At 36.1% G+C, this 20979-nt stretch overlaps 2 protein-coding genes across 3 annotated transcripts in view; one reads left to right on the top strand and one right to left on the bottom strand.

The window, feature by feature from the left end:
- The window catches only part of st6galnac5a (ST6 (alpha-N-acetyl-neuraminyl-2,3-beta-galactosyl-1,3)-N-acetylgalactosaminide alpha-2,6-sialyltransferase 5a), a 45015-nt gene extending 39041 nt beyond the window's left edge, over positions 1-5974 (top strand). Inside the window, exons 4-5 of the mRNA XM_016291549.1 lie at positions 467-574; positions 5199-5974. Coding sequence (XP_016147035.1) covers positions 467-574; positions 5199-5445 — 355 coding nt within the window. The 3' untranslated portion in view covers positions 5446-5974. The remainder of the gene's footprint in view (positions 1-466; positions 575-5198) is intronic.
- Positions 5975-7621: 1647 nt separating this feature from the next.
- Positions 7622-20979, bottom strand: part of LOC107599845 (GPI-anchor transamidase-like) — a 46737-nt gene continuing 33379 nt past the window's right edge. For both annotated transcript variants that reach the window (XM_016291547.1, XM_016291548.1), the window contains one exon: positions 7622-8323. In XM_016291547.1, the coding sequence (XP_016147033.1) occupies positions 8207-8323 (117 nt within the window). In that variant the 3' untranslated portion in view covers positions 7622-8206. The remainder of the gene's footprint in view (positions 8324-20979) is intronic.

Genomic DNA, 20979 nt, shown 5'->3' with positions numbered 1-20979 from the left:
TGAATGGCCCCTAACTGTGCAGAGGTTATAGTTTAGATGTTGATTAATTCCATTGGATATTCTAGCGCATGCACGAGAGATTATTTACATTGCATCTGCCAGACGTGGATGCTCTGTTGTCTGAGGTAATTTAACAGTAATCAGAGGCTTCTAATCAATCACGTCCGGGTTGTTGTTGTTCACTAATGCTGTTTGTTTTCCTTTATTAATGTGTTATTTGTCAAAGATTCACCAGGGCTTTCATGTCAGACGGCAGGTTGGCAGAACTGATGAGCAGTTGATGATAATGTTCGGTTGTAGAAATGATCCTGACAGCTGGACAGCACTCTAAACGCAACAGAATCTTGGGCTTGCGTGTGTGGAATTTATAACGGAAATATCTTCTGTAATGTTAACTACAGCACGCCTCGCAGTTTGGTATTCATTGTATTGTTTTCAGCAGACTCTCTCTCTGTTTCTCTTTCAGGAGAATCTCTAACTCGTGGTTAAGCACAGGCTGGTTCACAATGACTATTGCCTTAGAGCTCTGTGACAGAATCAATGTGTACGGCATGGTGCCTCCGGATTTCTGTAGGTAAGTCAGATTTCACTGCTTTGCTTTTGGGTTTCAGCACACAGTGAGGTCCAAACCTGAGATCATTAGTAAAAATTATTTTACATACACTATTCAAAAATATGAGGTTGGTAAGATTTTTTGTTAACATTTAAGATGTCTTTTTTGTTGCATTTATTCAAAATTACAGTAAAACAATACTGTGGAATTTTATAACAATTTAAAACTGTTTTCTATTGGAATGTATTTTAAAATAATAATTTAAAATGGTTCTCAGGAAACATTCCCTATAATATGGGCTTACATTTCTGCCATAATTCTGTGCGCGAAAGATCATATTTTGAGCGCACAAAAGTGCATTTTGCACGCGGGCGATCTGAGTTTGTGGAGAAAATGTCCGTTTTGCAAAGAAAAAAGTCTTTCGAGCGTACGGAAATCAATTTTGCATTTAAAATACGTTTTTGGATGTGTGCAGACCTTCTCTTTTGCACGTGCAACGTTTCACTAGCTTGCTCACCTGATGCCCCCCTCTGTGCTCGCTAAATGCCAACAGCTCGCGTGCTCAACACAACCCAGCGTTACAATGTGCCATAATTCCAGCCAATCAGAGACCGAGGCTGCTAAATTCTGATTGGCTGCCTTGACAACCAATCACAACATTTCTTGCATTACCGATTATAAGTGATTAAATACAAGATTAATACTAGTTATAATCATTGGTAAAATATAAAAAATATAATCAGAATATCAACTTGCATAATAATTATGCATGCACTGTATTTGTCCTCTTCTGTCAAGGTAATGCAAGAAATGTTGTGATTGGTTGTCAAGGCAGCCAATCAGAATTTAGCAGCCTCGATCTCTGATTGGCTGGAATTATGGCACATTGTAACGCTGGGTTGTGTTGAGCACACGAGCTGTTGGCATTTAGCGAGCACAGAGGGGGGCATCAGGTGAGCAAGCTAGTGAAACGTTGCACGCGCAAAAGAGAAGGTCTGCACACATCCAAAAACGTATTTTAAATGCAAAATTGATTTCCGTGCGCTCGAAAGACTTTTTTCTTTGCAAAACGAACATTTTCTCCACAAACTCAGATCGCGCACGTGCAAAATGCACTTTTGTGCGCTCAAAATATGATCTTTCGCGCGCAGAATTATGGCAGAAATGTAAGCCCATACTATTATAACAGTTTAAAATGGTTCTGCTCCTTAATATTTTTGTGGAAACTGTAATAATTTTTTTCAGAATTCTTTGATGAATAGAAGGTGTAACAACAATAACAATATAAAAAATATTTTGATAAATTGCATGCGTCCTTGCTGAATAAAAGTACAAATTTCTTTCAAAAAATAAAACAAAGTCTTGCCTACCCCAAAATGTTGATCAGTAGTGTAGATATAAAGAACTTTTGATGTTTGAATTAGTCACAAATTTTTTTATTTGATTACTGACCTAGAAATAATTATGCACTGATATTAAAATTCTGTCCAATATGATAATCCAATAACGAATTTAATGTTGTAGCCCTTTTTATATACGATTCTGTACTATTTTGTCTAAATAAAATTTTTATATTTAAATTAAAAATAAAAATAAATTAATAATTTAAATGCTACAAGTGAACTGAGACATCAACATATATAAAAGCATATAATATACATACAGTATATATATATATATATATTAGTGCTGTCAAACGATTAATCGCATCCAAAATAAAAGATTTGTTTACATAATATGTGTGTGTACTGTGTATACTGTGTATATTTATTATGTATATATACACATACACACACATGCATGTATATATATATTTAAGAAAAAATTTATATTTCTATATTAAATATATTTATATATAATAAATTATATAAATATAAATATTTACATGTAAATATTTGCAAAATATATACTGTATGTGAGTGTATTTATATATCCATAATAAATATACACAGTATACACAGTACACACACATACACTGAACAAAATTATAAGCGCAACACTTTTGTTTTTGCCCCTATTTTTCACGAGCTGAACTCAAAGATCTAAGACTTTTTCTATGTACACAAAAGGCCTATTTCTCTCAAATATTGTTCACAAATCTGTCTAAATCTGTGTTAGTGAGCACTTCTCCTTTGCCAAGATAATCCATCCACCTCACAGGTGTGGCATATCAAGATGCTGATTAGACAGCATGATTATTGCACAGGTGTGCCTTAGGCTGGCCACAATAAAAGGCCACTCTAAAATGTGCAGTTTTACTGTATTGGGGGGTCCGGGGGGGTCCGAAACCCAGTCAGTATCTGGTGTGATACAAGACAAGATCATCGTGATTAGCTGTTCTGTCATAAGCAACAAGAGCGAATCAAATATACAAACGGACTGATAAGGTCAAAGCTGTGTGATGGCCAACTTGTCCCTAGATACGGTTCTAATAATTTTTACCTGAGAAGATTGTGCTGCTTCATTTCGGAAGATTAACTTTTCATAACCACATAACCTGAGAATGCGGCGACACATGCCTGGGGTTACGCCGCCTAAACGGTGCAGTGAAGTATAGTTTGAAAGGCTGCGTGTTCGGCTGTACGCATACGCTGAGCCGCTTCAGACAGCTCACCAGTAGCGCTTCAACGCACGAAAACACACACAATTATGTCAAAATGCACGGTTTTGGCAGGTTACCTTGTAAACGTAGTCTTAAATGAGTTATAAAGTCTTAAATGACCATAAAGAGTTGGGAGAAAATCGGATATGTGTCCGTGTCATCAGGTTTTAAAGAGACAGCGCTCTTTAAAAGTCTGTCATTAAAGAGACAGCGCTCTTAATGAAGTCTGTCATTGATGTAAATCAAAGAACAAAAGAAAAAGAGAAATCACTCGACTGCTCTAGTCGCTGCTTAAGTTTTGTAGCTTGAATAAAGATTAATATGTATAGTTTATGCATATATAATATAGTTTATGTGAAGATTGTTTTAAAATCACTTAAATTAAAAGTTGTTATATATTTCAGAGCCTATTAAATGTTAAAAATAATGGTTTTCAATTATACTGTAATGTTGAATGGCAATAATTAATAGGGAAAATTTAGGGAAAATGCACCAGCAGGACAAATTAAAAACATTGTAAATATGTTTAGTCATTGTAGTAGTAATAACAGCCTGTTTTTGCAAAAAGAGTTTCATGGATGGTAAAAAAAACCTTTTGGCCGGTAAATTTTATCATGTCTATGAGGTGTATGCCTATTAGAAATAGGGATGTTGTTTAGAATGTTTCAAAATCCTAAACCTTTCTGTTAATTTCTATGTTAAAATTGTATTGTGAATCACATATTTCCAATGTGGTCATAGATCTGATCTTTCTGCATGTTTGTTCAGGCAGCCCCTGGTGTGTACCAATGCTATGAGAAAAATAATAGAGAGCCAAAAATTAAATGATTCATTGTGATTCCCCACTGAGGCATGACCTCTCCCCCAAGCCATTTTGCAACCTTAATGTATTACATAAAATCAATGTATTCCCCTTGAAGCCAGTTATTCTCTGAACCAAATCAGGTTAATTGCCTTGAAAATGAATATCTAGCTCAGGATTAATTTGGGAATCGGGGAATGTACTGGTACCTTAACCAGTACACGGTCCCCATTTTATGCACGGTTTTGGCAGGTTACCTTGTAAACGTAGTCTTAAATGAGTTATAAAGTCTTAAATGACCATAAAGAGTTGGGAGAAAATCGGATATGTGTCCGTGTCATCAGGTTTTAAAGAGACAGCGCTCTTTAAAAGTCTGTCATTAAAGAGACAGCGCTCTTAATGAAGTCTGTCATTGATGTAAATCAAAGAACAAAAGAAAAAGAGAAATCACTCGACTGCTCTAGTCGCTGCTTAAGTTTTGTAGCTTGAATAAAGATTAATATGTATAGTTTATGCATATATAATATAGTTTATGTGAAGATTGTTTTAAAATCACTTAAATTAAAAGTTGTTATATATTTCAGAGCCTATTAAATGTTAAAAATAATGGTTTTCAATTATACTGTAATGTTGAATGGCAATAATTAATAGGGAAAATTTAGGGAAAATGCACCAGCAGGACAAATTAAAAACATTGTAAATATGTTTAGTCATTGTAGTAGTAATAACAGCCTGTTTTTGCAAAAAGAGTTTCATGGATGGTAAAAAAAACCTTTTGGCCGGTAAATTTTATCATGTCTATGAGGTGTATGCCTATTAGAAATAGGGATGTTGTTTAGAATGTTTCAAAATCCTAAACCTTTCTGTTAATTTCTATGTTAAAATTGTATTGTGAATCACATATTTCCAATGTGGTCATAGATCTGATCTTTCTGCATGTTTGTTCAGGCAGCCCCTGGTGTGTACCAATGCTATGAGAAAAATAATAGAGAGCCAAAAATTAAATGATTCATTGTGATTCCCCACTGAGGCATGACCTCTCCCCCAAGCCATTTTGCAACCTTAATGTATTACATAAAATCAATGTATTCCCCTTGAAGCCAGTTATTCTCTGAACCAAATCAGGTTAATTGCCTTGAAAATGAATATCTAGCTCAGGATTAATTTGGGAATCGGGGAATGTACTGGTACCTTAACCAGTACACGGTCCCCATTTTAATCTCTGCTCTCATTGTGTACAGGGAGTCTCAGCACCCTTCTGTCCCATATCACTACTACGAACCGACGGGTCCGGACGAATGTGCCATGTACATCTCCCACGAGCGAGGCCGGCGAGGCAGCCACCATCGCTTCATCACAGAGAAGCGAGTCTTTGCCAGCTGGGCTCGGATGTTCAACATTCATTTCTACCAGCCGGACTGGAGTCCGCCGCCGTTACCGAGAAATAGCACGGCAACCACAGTCTTTCCCCGATCGCAGAAGACGTGACTCTCACCAGAGCCTTCAAAGATCTCCAACTGCCTCAGACGGATCACTGGCTAATTCCTGTTGCCGTGTGGATGGAGCTTTACGTGTTGGATTGACTGAGAGAGACTCTGATTCAAGGAGAACTGATGCTTAAACCTTTTCTTTTGCACATTCATTGTTTCTTTAGGTACAAAAGGCATTCCAGTAGGCTGTACGCATCCATATTTCAGCAGCTCATTCAGTATCACAGTTTTATGCGGCATCTAGGAAAAATTAGAAAGGTTGGCAGATCAAAGAGCTCTAAAGTGTATAGGATCTGCCTGCAACAAAATATGTACTAAAGACAATGTAAAACAGCATTCGAAAGTCATTTTACTTTGATAATATGACATATTATTGAATGAAACAGGATAGTCATTGAGAGAACAGAATGACGGCACTTGATTTTATCCAACTTTGTGAAAAACGGTCTCTGTTTACTGTCAGCTGGTTAGAAGACAGTGGTTTCAAAAATGACCAAAGAGTTTCTAAAGATATTACGCAGCGCCTGAAAATAGTCCCCAGCGATGTAACTTCTAATAAGCCTATTTTCAGGCACTACGTAATATCATTGCGCCTGCTGCACCCATGGTATGGCAGCAAAGTTCCTTGATTATTACGCTGGAATGAGAATATAGTTCCTAGCCATATCGGCCTAGAAAATCCCAACTTTTCATTTTCCATCGGTCTTAGTACATGATGTAACTACAAAAGTCAAGTTTTAAATAGGAAAAATATCGAAACTCTTTGGTCATTTTTGAGCGAGATGCTAACGGTCTAATCAGATTCAATGATCTATGCTAAGCTACAGCTAAAAGTGCTACCGCCAGACCCGGAGATCGGCTGAATGGATTCGAAAACGGTAAACCTCAACTGTTTAACTCTAGGGGAGTTGGAAAATGAGCCTATTTTCAAAAATAGTGGAGTATTCCTTTAAAGAGATCAACTGTTTGCAGTGAGGCCTGAAATGTGCACTAAGAAAGTAAAACAATGACAATTTTTTTATTCATGTTGACTTAACCCAACAATGTCCAGTGTATTAATGACTATACACTCTTAAAAATAAAGGTTTCTTTATTGGCATTGATGGTTCCATGAAAAAAGGTTGACATCCATGGAACCTTTTAACTGCAACAAGGCTCTTTTACAGTGGGAAAAAAATCTTTAGATTATTAAAATATAAAGAAAATAATGGTTCTAATGCTTTCTGTCCACCGAAAGGTTCACAGTAAAAAATTATATGATCAGTAAGTCAAGGCAACTTATGTTTTTACATTAACATTAAGTTGAGAAAAAGTTATATGAAATTCAACTTGGTTTAATTTAAGTTGGAATGCGTTGTATTACCAAGACGAGTACACTTAGTTCAGTTCATGCCTTAAATATTTTACTTTCTAAGTGTTTAGGTTGAAATGGGTGGCAATAAAAATAGTTATTCTATGGCATTGCTGTGAAGACTCCCTTTTGAAACCTTTATTTTTAGGAGTGTATAATATTTTGAATTTTTTCAAGACATTACACTGAAATGTATAACAGGTGAATTTTTTAATTTAAAAAAAGTACAGTTTTCAATCATTTTAAGTATTTTCCTATTTTATTACCCCAACTGACACTGGATTTTTATTTATTTATTTATTTCAGTGTTTGTTTTATGCTTTGCTCTTATTTTTCTTTCTCGCGATAATTTCAGTTTTCCAAACTCATTGCACAGCTGAAAGTGTTAAACAGATAAAAGGCGCAAACGATCGTACTTGATTGTGAGACTGATTTTAAATGTTTTAACATGAACAATAAACAGTTCTTTTGTTTTAAAAAAAATGTATATGCTGTATGATTCTGCAGTTTTGATCGAGCTTTCTCATATTTATCAAAGCTGAAATATCTAAGATGAATCCTGCTGGAGTACGCAAGGATCCACAAGAAATGCAGCAGCAGCATAAGGGCAACACAGAGCATATAAAAATGAAATCGAAACACAACATCTGCCAGACTCGCCAAAAAGTTTTGGTTTTCGGAGCAAGGGCGTGGCAGTACTGGAACACTGTCTAAGCTGTTCGCCAATCACAACGCACTGGGACAGCTAACCAATCACAACACATTTAGTTTTTTTCGGAAGGTGGACCTTCATCAAAGCCGGAACTAATCGAGCCGTTTTCGTGGTAAAATATGACCCATACATTACCCTGAAAAGTAGTATCCTTTACCACTTTAAATAACCATTAAATAATAAGAATGCAAATTATAAAGTGCAATTGAAACAACAGATCAGCAACTGCATTTACAGATTTAGATTATGTTTAAAAAAGCACACATCTCATCCCACTGAGAACAAATGAAGAAATCTGGGAGGAGTTACAAGTTACAATTCCACATGTGCCATTATGAATGTTAGAAAATAATTGTTGAAGAGATGAAACGATAAATGGAAACAAACAAATAAGAAACTAACAAACAAGAAGTATGCTTCTCCCTGCAAGCTGTCTGTGTGTTTAGTTCAAAAGAAAGTCCCTGTGTGAAATTCAAATGGATTTACTGAGCTCCAAACAACAAAGAATGTTTGAACGTAAGAAGTCAGTGCATGTCACTTTAAAAAAGAATGATACACAGCAAAACCCAAAGAAAACTTGCATCAAATAATAAATAAAAACCTATTCCTGACCAAATCAATCATGAACAAAGTTAGGGTGGACTCTTTTATGAAAGCGGTGTGTTCTTTGACCTCTGCGGTGCTGGGAGGGAGGAATCAGAAGATGTGTTTGAGATGTTTGATGCCATAGGTCTGGAAGAACACCAGCAAGATCAGAGTCCAGAGCCCCAGAATGAAGCCATCAGGAGGGTGCCAGTCTTTCTGCTTGGGTTTCTGTGAAGACATGTCAGCGACAACTCAGATGAGTCTGTTTCATATCATGAAGGACTGAATTTCATTTGCTCTTGATGTACCAAGCAAACATACGGTAAGTGTCAAACAATGTCCTCTGCAGTCCAAAAGTGTTTTCTGAACACATCACAATGTAATACAGGCTTTACAGAGAGGCTGGTACTGAAGGACAGAAAAGCACAAAACTGCCAACATATTATTACCAACCATAAACCTTTTCAACACTTTAGAAAGCGCTAACAGGAAAACATTGTTTCCTATTTCACAGAACAAAAGAAAGCAAGAAGAAATGAAATGAAGGAGAAAAAGAAAGAGCTAAATTAAATAAGGAAGACGTGAATAAACGGGTGAAAGAAAGTGAATCAAAACAAAAAACAAAAGAACTGAAAGAAAAAGATTTAAAGAATGAATGAGAGAAAGATCAAGCAGACAATAGCATAAAAAATGAAAGAATTAATGATTAAATGAAAGAAAGAAAAAGAGCATGTGAAAAATGTAAGAATGAACAAAAGAGAACACAAAAGAAGAGAAGAAAGATTGAACAAATGGTAGAATGCACGTGAGCAAAAATAAACGACAAAAAACAGAATAAAAAAAGAAAAGAAAGAACAAGCAAGTAAAAGAAAGAAAGAAAGAAAGAAAAATGGTAAGGACAAAAGAAAGAATGGTCAAGCAAATAAATAATTGAATGGAAAAATTGACAAATGAAAAAACAACAAATGAAAAACAGAATGAAAGAAAGAAAAAAGAAAAGAAAAACAATGCATAAGGGAAAGAGCAAACAAAAAATGAAAAAAATGAAAGAAAGAACAAACAAATGAAGGAAGGAAAGAAAATCAAATCAGACAAATGCAAACAAAGTAAGCGAACAAATGAATGCGGAAAAATGAACAAAAAAGGATGAAAGAAAAGAGACGGAATGAGAGAGTGAAAAAGAAAGATAAAAAAAGAACAAACAAAGTACAGTACAATAATTAGAGGAAAAGAAAGAAAGAAAAAGAAAGAAAGATAGATATGCAGACTCGCATATGCAAACATGCACTTTAACATCAGAACTCATCCGCCTCACTCAGTGTTTGCACATTTATAGCTACATCATCACTTTGTGTATGAATATTATACATTTAAATCACCCACCATTAAACATGCATCACCAGACGTGCATTTATATGCTAATGCAGACTGAATATTCTACTGAGAAGAATTTTAGATTTAACCTCTAAAAAGAGAGTGCTCATAACTTTTCTAATTCTAATAGAAGGGCTTGTGAGGGCCTTTGCTGCACTGTAGGTGAACATGAGTGCGTGTTTAACTGCAGCCCTTCATTATCAACCTAAAAACAGCTACAGCCTGAGGCCCGACTCAATGCTGACCTAGAAACCAGGCACTTGTACTTATACACGCTGACCACCAGAGTGCACATAACCTGACACGCGAATGCCACTGGAACACCGAGAGAGAGCTTTGTATGAGAAATCTTGCTTTGGTGAAAGATAATACAGAACATTAGTGCATGTTGTTTATGTCTTGGAGCACACTCGCAATCAAGGTCCTTCCCATCATCGCTTTGGTGAATATACCATATACGCATTTGAAGGAACAATTCAGCCTAAAAGGAAAATTCTGTAATCATTTTTCTGACCCTCATGTTCCAAAAAAAACAACAACAGGTGGCGTCAAATACACATAAAACGAGTGTGCCATGAAATACGTAATGTAATGCGTGTTGTAAAGATCGCGAGTAAAAACAAAAGAAAAAGAAAACCTTACAGCTGCATGAGTCGTGACTGTCACGTTAGCCTGATGGGACCAAACTCCCTTTGTGATTTTAAAACGTAAGACAGTACCCAGATTTGAAGACTACAGTAAGATTTCACTTCTACTGTTAATAAGATTTTGGTAGGCTACTATTAGATGGATAGCCTAAATGTCCTAATTCAGATGGGCTACCTGTTTTCTTTTGTTTTGTTTTTTAATGGTATATCAAAAAGTGTATATTTTTTTAAATGTGATTGTTGGTGAACAGGTTTTTACCAGTTTTTACCATACTTTCAAAACAAAAATTAAAATAGGAAAAATATGCAATATGAAAATAATTGAAGACAAAATGTGTTTTACTGAGAAAAAACAAGATTTGGTTTTTAAAAAGCCTTTTTCCAAAAGGTACATCTGGAAAAAGGGGGGTCGTCTTATATTCGGGCCAATACGGTATATACTGCATATTCAGCACATTCACATTACTTGCTCGACCAGACAGTAAGATATCAATAATGAGTGGCCTTCATCTGCATAATACATTGCAGCTGAGGGTGGAGGACAGCGGAGGAGACGTCCTGAGTGCTGAGGTAGTTAACCTCCACGGCAAAAAGAGGGGCATGGGAGGGTGAAGAATCTACATAAGGGGGCTTCTCACATGGCTGAACACGGACTGATGGATTGACTCTGACAGACTGCTCAGTCCACCTCCGGGAGCAGTCGAGGAACTGAGCTGGAGTTGACTACAACCACACTAATGAGGAAGAGGAGGATGGAGTGAGACTATTCAGTGAATATTACCACTTGAAAAGTCAGGTTAAACATGGTTTAGATCATGATGTTGGGACTTTCGAAGGCACTCACAAGTAAGGGACACAGTCCTTTGATAGTCAGTTGTGGGTTCAGACATTTTCACCTCGCGAAAGATGAAATGGGTGAACATTTTCAGACACTGCAGGAGGAACACGAGAGACCAGAATATCAAAGAGCCTTGGGGATGGACTCTTTTGATTTGTACTAGGAAGACCAACTAGAAACCACCCAAAACACTTCGGCCACCTCAAAAACACGTGCTAAAATCACCTGAACTGCATAGCATTGGCCAGATGGGCTAGTCATTATTGCAAAATAAACCTGGAAACATGATCAAGACAGGTCTTTCATCATCCTGAGGGGTTTCATTTGACAAGCACCAGCTGACTCTATATAAGTGGCTTCCAAACTTTTTTGTCAGTCAAACCCCTTAGCAAAAACATTTGTTTGAAGTACCCCATGAGATTTTAATGAACACATTTGCATGGTCACGAATCTCTGACATTGGTTAACGGTCATATGACATGCAATAGGTAAAATATTTCATCTCTTTTTTTTAGTAAATGTAGATTGTGTTGTGTTTTATATTTGACTAGTTGAATTTTAAAATAAAACCTCTTTTTAGTCAAAATAGTCTCTCAGTTTACATTCCATTCACACTGTTGTTTTAGAAGCCCAAACAAATGTAATCATAACACGGATTCAAAATGCGGATTCATTCAGAAACTAAACACTGCTGTTTTTCTCGGAGACGCACAACAAGAGATGCACAACAATTCTGCTATGGCTTTAAAGGTAATATCTTCTCTGCAAAATTAAGCAAAAACACATAATATTGTGTTTAAAATATAATACAATATCAACTTATTTACTGAACATTTAAACTTGTGATATTCAGGACAAAATCAGCACTTGTGTTCTCCCTGCTCATGTGATATCACTTACGATATAAATATGAGACAACATACAAGGGCATTTTTTGCACCAATATCTTGAATTTTAGCCCTGCATCATATTTGTCAACAGTCAACTATATGAAATGTAAGATGATGTGCAGGTCTGTGGGCGGGGCCAGTGCGTTACTTAACTGCATTACAATATTTTAATCGTGTTATTTTTCATAACTAATTAAGTTAATGTGTTAAACTGACAGCCCTAGTTACAATATATTATTATTATTAACAAGAACAATAATAATAATAAATTTTATACTACAAGTAAAATACTAATATTAATGTCTTAAATTATTCACTTTCAAACCCTTGAGCTTGGAATATCTCAAAATTACAAGCTTTTATTTTGGCAGAATGCTGTGGAAAATGCCACAAAAAATGTTGAAAATTGTGCAAATCTGTAAATAAAGTGAACATAGCACACATTGTGTTCAAAAAAATGTATCAACTGAGAAGCTAAATACACCAGATCACCAGCTGCTTGCATAAACAAAGTACCACACTTTGCTTTGAAACACACAGAGCATCAGACTATACAATTGTTTAATTCAATCACAGTCTTTGATTTGATATTTGCACTAAGCTATATCGTGATTATTGTGCAACTCCATTTATTTGAATTTACATTGGATAAAATTAATTATTAGCTTTTCATCAGCTCACAAACCCCCTGCAGTTTCCTTACAACCCCCTGTTTGGAAAACCCTGATTTATTATGATCCTGCTTATTACATGCTAACTTATCATATAAATAAATGATTTCACCCAAATCAATATTTCATGTCCATTTACTTTATTTGATTATTTGAGAACAATGGGAGTGCTATGAAAGACGTGGAACTAGAAGAATGTTGGAGATCACACAAAATAATAACAGAGCTCTCTTGATTCTGATTCTCTGACAGGTTTTGATAACTGCATGGCTCTGAAGTACTTCCAGATCTGAGTTGCACTGCAGTTACATTTCACTTTGCCAAATAATATCGGTTCTATAATATAGTCTACCACAGAAAAAGATGCAAGAAAAACAATGATATTGTGCCAAAGTAAACTCACATTTACAAACATACAACACAGAGCCTTGTTGTCAGTATATAACACCCTTCTACTTAATCACATGTCCATATTGTTTTATCAATAATTCAATGATCCGCTGTCAATCATTTCTTATTAATTTGATCACAGAGCCAATTAGAATCAAGACTCGTGAATTCAGAATCAGAGACCTAAGGAATGTAGTGACTATTGCAAACAATGTTACCATACTGCATAAAGAATGGTAAAATAATCTTATTTCATTGAAAAAAACAATGAAATACAGTTGTATGTTTCTGTAGCAGTATTTAAATGTTATTAATTTTCTAAAATATTTCACTTATATCAATAACAAATTATTGTGGATTGGATGAACCCCTGATGTCACATGGATTATTTTACAGATCTCCTTGCTACGTTTCTGGACTTGGGAACATTTCAGTTGCATTGCTGTCTATGCAGGGTCAGACAGCTCTCAGATTCCATCAAAAATATCTTCATTTGTGTTCCGAATATGAACGAAGGTCTTACGAGTTTGAAACGACATGAGGGTGAGTAATTAATGACAGAATTTTCATTTTTGGGTGAACTAACCCTTTAATTATTAGTCTAAAAATCACATATTTAAATGTCAAACCACTGTAAAACCATCTGCTGAAGAAAAAGCTGAAAATACTCAGGCAACTGGTTTTCCCTTTGACCTGGACTTTATAACTTGCAATTGCGAGAAAAAAAGTCTGAATTGAGAGTTTATATCTCAGTACTTTATGGGCTGTATCATATACCCGGCGCAATGCTATCCCAGGCGCGACGCAAGTGTTTTTTGCTAGTTTTTGCCTGACGCAGTTATCATTTTCAAGTCCACCGCCACATTGTTTAAATAGCAAATGCACCCATCAGTTCGCCCATGGGCCTGCTGGTCTGAAAACAAGGTGAGGCAACCGAAAATGATTGCGCCATTGCCCAACTAAAACCTGGTTTAAACAGTATTTTTTTTATTTAAAGGGCACGTTAGGAAACATGCGCCTATAGGCGGATGCACAACACATGTACACTCTGCTTATTAAACAGAGCATCACACAAACATGCCAAATATTAAAAATGAAAGGATTACTAATTCCGCCATGTAAATAGCGAATCCGCCATGGTGCAAGCGCAACTAGATTTTAAAGGGAATGAGAGATGAGACTCTGATTGGTTTATTGCACGTTAAGCCCAAAATACACCCATTACTCATTAAGAGACTAGGTACAACTATTTTGGACCATGCCCCTGGCGCGCTGACCGTTTTTTCCGTCGTTAAATTGGCAAAAGTGGATTCGGACATGCCCTAAGTGCACCTGCACCATGCGCTTCAGACCATGCACTGAGATTGTTAAAATAGAGGTCTATATCTCAGAGACTCACGCTTATGACTGCACATGAGCATTGGCTGGTCTAGACTGAAAAATAAGCTTTTTCAATGCTATTTGAGCATAAGGAACGTCTAGGTTACTTGTGTAACCCTCGTTCCCTGAAGGAGGGAACGGAGACGTTACGTCAGTGACTGACGAATTGGGATCTCGCCCGAGAGCCCAATCACCTAATTTATGGGGCAGTTCATTCATTTGAAATGTGTAATTTAACTGTGAGTTCAGCAAGCAGTTTTTGAGATTTCAGGATTCCCCTATTCATTTAATAGGACTTGGTTTCGGATGTCCGAAATAGCTGCCCGGAGGCATTGCAAATATGGCCGCTGATTGAACAGACTTTCCCTGAAAGGGACTTTTGGTAGAACACACCTAGAAGCTTGAAAGTTTTGGGTCATGAACAAACTGGTGAACATTGAAAAAAATCTTCTTTAACAATTCGGCATAAGAAAATAAGTCAAGTTAAGAATGACACGAGGGTGAGTAAATGACCCAATTTTCATTTTTGGGTGAACTATCTGTCCCTTTAAGTTCTCTGATAAATCATACTTTGTGCATTGTACTGCATTCTGCTGGAATGGAAACTCTGCCATCAAACCTCATGCTATTTAGTGAGGAAATTATTTTCGGTTTGACTGGTTCACAACCCAGCCAAAAAGGACAAAAGGAGTACAGCCATGCATCCTCCTCCTTCAGCTTTCATTCCCTAAAGCCACAGCGCTGAAGCATCAAACTGTCAAGCCAACAAATAACTATTCAAAGCTGAAGACAAGCATTCTCAGAGCAAAATCATCACAACAAGCCGAGTAATTGAGTTTGGAGAAAAGCACCTTCAGCTGAGTACAGTGTGATTAGTCTCTGACATTTAAAGCCTGATTTAGAAGCGAGAACGATCGCTGCACAAAGGGGATAACCTCATCCTCAGCCAGAGATAGATGGGTTGACGCAAGAGACAGCACGACTAACAAGTGCTCTTGGAAGAAAAGACGGGGTTACGGTCTAGTGTTCCCACTGCTATGACCTCATACACGAACTGTGACTTTTGTTAAATAAATGTATTGTGGGATTTCACTAAGAATGAATTGGGGCTGAAGATAGAACTGTTTATTTGCATTTGCAGTCTGCACTGTTTTAGCAGCCAATTCATTAAAATAATTATGTACACTACTGGTCAAAAGTTTGGAATAATTACATTTTTATAAAATCTTTTTCAAAGAAGTCAAAGAAGCAGTATTGCTCACCAAGACAAGTTGGCTGATTTTAGTAGTAGATTTTAAAATGTCATTTATTCCTGTGATGTCAAAGCTGAATTTTCAGCATCATTACTCCAGTCTTCAGAATCACATGATTCTTCAGAAATTATTATAATATGCTGATTTGTAGCAACAAGAAACATTTCTTATATATATAAATACTTGTATATACTCTTAAACGCTGAAAACAGCTGGGCTGCTTAATATTTTTGTGGAAATCGTAATACACTGGGATTCGAAAGTTTGGTGAAAAAAGAGAAAAGAAAGAAAGAAGGAAAGAAACTAAAATATATATTCAGCAAGGACACAATAAACTGATCATAAGTGACAGTAAAGACTATAATGCTACAAGATTACTTTTTCAAATAAATATCGTTCTTTTGAACTTTTTAAACAAAGCACCCTGAAAAATGTATCATGGTTTCAAAAAAAATTGTTTTTCAACATTGATAACAATAAGAACAATTATCAATTACTAAGCACCAATAATAATGAATAACTACGTACCAAATATGCATGCTACAATGATAATGTGGTCATGTGGATCATGTGAAAACTAGAGTAATGACTATTGAGATTAATTCAGATTTGCCATCAGAAGGATAAATTATATTTTAAAATATATTAAAATAGAAAGCAATTCTTTTAAATTTAATTAACATTTTAGAATATGACTTTATTTTTCATCAAATAAAGACACATTTGATGAGCATAAGAGACTTCAAAAAATAAATAATAATAATAATAATAATTTATTCCAAACTCTTCACATGGTGGAGTAAATCAGTCTAAATCAGTGTAAAATTGTAAAAATGTGCCACAATTCTCCAGGCCACTTCTGAGTGCTCAGTTGTAGAGGATGCAGCTGATTATTGTATCTGGCATACTTTACTGAGACTGTACAGTATTACTTCACCACTGTGCTCCAGGGATAAGAATGGGTCTTTAAAAGGCAGAAAGTGAGCTCGACTACACCACACATCCATATATATGGAGTTATAATGCTCCTCTCCTTCAATTTATCATCATTTGATGAATTACTTAATTTTATTTATTTACTTATTTTATTTATTAATTTGACTTATTTCTGTAAAATTTACATTAACACAATTCCTAGAAAAAAAAAGTCAGATTACCACCCGCTTACAGTAAAGACAATGTACTTAGAAAGGAGGGATATTTATGGTAAAAACAATGAAAATGAATTGAACTATGTCTGGTGCACAAATAGTGCTTCGAATAAAACAAAAACAACGACTTTATTCAACAATTCGTCTCCTCTGTGTCTCTCTGCATCAACGTAGCGCCATTTTGGAGAATATCCACTGAACGTAAGCAGCGTACGCTATTTGTCGAATAAAGTCGTTATTTTTGTTTTCTTCGCGTACAAAAAGTATTCTCGTCGCTTCATAACGTTACGGTTGAACCACTGATGGCAGATGGACTATTCTGACGATGTCTTTCATACTTTTCTGGACCTTGACAGTGTAATTTAATTGGCAGTCAATGGGACAGTCACAAGCCTCCCGGTTTTCATCCAAAATATCTTAAATTGTATTCTGAAGACGAACGAAGCTTTTACGGGTTTGGAACAACATGGGGGTAAGTGATTAATGACAAAATTTTCATTTTGGGGTGGAGTATCCCTTTAAACTGGATTGCGGGTGATTAGCGAATATGATGCAGATGTTGCTGCATGCAAAGGTGATGCAACTAATTCAGTAAATTTGGCCCAAAGTCTCAAAGAAACTGAAAATATAATTATTCATCCTTGGTGTATATTGCTTTGGCTATCTTAAATAATTCTATGCTCTTCTCAAATGCTCTTTTAATGTGTCCATCTTAAGAGTTATTTAACTGAACTTTGATCATTAAACTTTTTTAATCTAAGAAGAGACATCTTAAACTACTGAATATCTGAAAACTTTAAACTGATGTTGGCTTGCAAAGAATTACCTTAAAGTATCAGTCATCATCAAATTTTAACTGGCCAATGGCTACACTGCAAATTAAACATGTAAATCAATTCTGAACAGAGGTTGGACAAATTACTTCCATTTTTCAGTCTACAGTTTAAGAATATCTTGATCGGGGGAAGTGCAAAAGCATATCCCCTTAGGCCAGCAGAAAGCATGATAAATAAAGAAGTATTTCTAAATTTACATTATAATATCCAAGTTACCGTTTTTTCAAATAATTGTTTTATATTTATTTACAAATACAATTGAAAAACATTCCCATTAATGTAGTCATAGTGAGAAAAAAATAAGTATTGTTCTCTTACGTTTAGAATGATTAAAATGACTATTTTGAGAATACAAGAACAATAATGTTTAAATGTAACACTACCCATTAGTGGGTGAATAAACTTTAAAGGGCTCTTGAAAGTCTTTATACCAATGTGACGCAAAGTAACGAGTCTTTGGCTTGATAAAAAAAGATGTCCATTCAGCACTCTTATAACACTAAAATACCTTCTATTTTGAAACAGAGCAAGAAAAACACCTTCATTATCTATGACGAGTGGCCACAGGAGAATCTGACCTGAAAACCGCACGCTTGTGTTTTGAGCATTACATTTATTCCGTTTTTCCAATTTTCACAAAACAGTTCCTGCATCACACCACTGCACATTTACATTATCTGCTATTATAGAGTCTCTATGACATTATGATGCCTATTAATGGCTTGGGTTATCATTATTACAGGTCTTAAAAATTGCTTAGAAAAAGTGCAGAAAGTTACACACCAAAGTTAATTACAGAGTTAGGCTTACTCAACTGAGGATCATGATTTTGACCCATAAGATTTCACTGTGAGTGGCTCCCTTTATAGAAAAAACAACATTAAGTTTTCCATGTTTTCCACCATACTTGACATGTGATTTTATCATGTAAATGTCACGCATGCAAAATGATTCTGCATGTATTAAAGGTGGGAGAGTGCGCTGTACATTCACTCCCCTCACCTACAATCCCTGCTGGTACGAGACTCGAACCCGTAACCTTTGGGTTACAAGTCCGACTCTCTAACCATTAGGCCACGACTTCCCCACGAAGTAAAGAACTGATTTAAAAATATTTCACCAGTAAGTTCATATGAGATCACAGTGTTTGGTCTTCAGACGGAATCATTTCAAAATGATTGGACATTTTGTCCAGAAGTAATATTTTAATAAAGAAATCATTAAAGAGACTCAGCTCAACATTCTCACTAATAAAAATGAAGAGAAAGAAAGAGATGGATATAGAGAGATCAAAGGTTCTGATGTAGCCTGCATGAGGCCAGTTATAGAGTCCAGCACGCAGTGGGAGGGAGCAACCAATCATCAGATTCCAGACTGAACGAATGCTAGACTCATCCTGCTACACATCGCCTGCATTACCCCACTGAATAGAACATTCACATATTTATGAATGTCATCTGCAAAGCTACGTTATGACAGTTAGATGTCATCAATCATGACAGCCCTGAATCTTTAGCAATATCCTGTAGCCCTCCTGACAATTTCTTAAACCCACTGGGGGTTGGTCGGCAAAACCACTGTAACAAAAATTGACAGGTGTTCCTTCAGTCACAATTGAATATGACAATCCCTGTATCGCATTCTGGAAAATATTTAGAAGTATCAAAGAAAAAGCAATACTGAAATATGTCCTAGATTTAAGCAGAAATTTAGGAGAAGTACTACAGTAGTCTGTGTCCACCTCTAACATTTGGTTCATTCCAAGGTGGTTTGCAAGGATTTTGGCTGATATGTGAATGTTGGAAATTAATTCAGACCTCTCTATGACCAGAAACATATTTTATGAAAGTAGATCAGAATGAGCTTTATTGCCAGGTATGTTTACACATACAAGGAATTTGTTTTAGTGACAGAAGCTCCACAGTGCAACAGAATGACAGTGACAAGACAGGACACGGATAATGAAAAGAATAATATACAAATATACAAAAAAAGCAAAAACACAATATATAATATAGACAATTTTGTATGTACAGGTATGATATGTGTTTTTTCAAACCTGCAATATAACTCGTTCAGATTGTCTGCCAGTTGTTGATTCTCCACAGTGCTGGGGGATGGTGTCTTGTAATTGGTGATGTCTTTCAGACCTTTCCACACTGAAGCAGGATCACTGGAAAAGAATTGGTTCTTTAGTTTTCCAGTATAAATCCTCTTTGCCACTCTGATCTCCTTTTCCAGTGTGCATTTGGCCTGTTTATACAAGAATCTGTCCCCATTCCTGCGAGCATCTTCTTTGGCCTGACGGAGCTGTCTGAGTTTTGCAGTGAACCATGGTTTATCGTTGTTGTAGGTTAAATGAGTCCTGGTAGGAATACACATGTCTTCACAGAAACTGATATAAGATGTTACAGTTTCTGTGAGCTCGTCCAGATCGGTGGCAGCAGCTTCAAAAACACTCCAATCAGTGAGGTCAAAACAAGCTTGTAAATCCTGCTCTGCTTCATTAGTCCATCTTTTTACAGTCCTTAATACAGGTTTAGCTGATTTCAGTTTCTGCCTGTAGGTCGGTAAAAGATGAACTAAACAGTGATCAGAGAGCCCCAAAGCTGCCCGTGGGACGGAGAGATATGCATCCTTTATTGTGGTGTAACAATGATCCAATATAATACATGTAACATGCTGTCTGTATTTTGGCAGTTCACAGGAAAGATTTGCTTTATTAAAGTCCCCTAGAATGATTATAACAGAGTCTGGGTGTTGTTGTTCTATGTCTGTGATCTGATCAGTGAGTTTCTGTAAAGCTGAGCTCACGTGCGCTTGCGGAGGAATGTAAACACTCACAAGAATGAACGAGCAAAACTACCACGGCGAGTTTGCATTGCACTGCTTGCATTTCCTTGTGTTTTTATTCATTTTGATGAATTATCTATATCTATATATATATATATTTTTTTTTTTGTGTGTGTGTGCAAGTGGGATGAGTAATAAGCACTGTTGCAGGTCTATATTTCAGAAGCATACACATTTACTACAAGTACATTTTACTACACTTTTATCTTAAAATAACCTGTATAGGTTAATGCATTAAAGGGGTCATATGATGCGATTTCAATTTTTCCATTCTCTTTGGAGCGTTACAAGCTCTTGGTGTATAATGAAGATCGGTAAAGTTGTGAAGACTAAAGTCTCAAATCCAAAGAGATATTCTTTATAAAAGTTCAGAGTCAGCCACACCTACCTAAAACGGCTCATTCTAGCACGCCCCCACATATCTACCTCACTATGAGGGAAGATTAGCATAATGCAGCCCAAATGTTCACGCAAAGAAAGAAGGCATAACTTTTATTCTCGCTGTAGTATTGTTGACGCTGCAGCCATGTCGTGAAGGCGCTGTGTGCTTCGTTGTGAAAGCGAAACTACTTTGTTTGGTCTTCCAAAAGAGGATGATATT

Source organism: Sinocyclocheilus grahami, unplaced genomic scaffold (genome assembly GCF_001515645.1).
Source record: "Sinocyclocheilus grahami isolate Dianchi unplaced genomic scaffold, SAMN03320097.WGS_v1.1 scaffold273.1, whole genome shotgun sequence".
NCBI classification, from domain to species: domain Eukaryota; kingdom Metazoa; phylum Chordata; class Actinopteri; order Cypriniformes; family Cyprinidae; genus Sinocyclocheilus; species Sinocyclocheilus grahami.
This window is presented reverse-complemented; position numbering and strand designations above follow the sequence as displayed.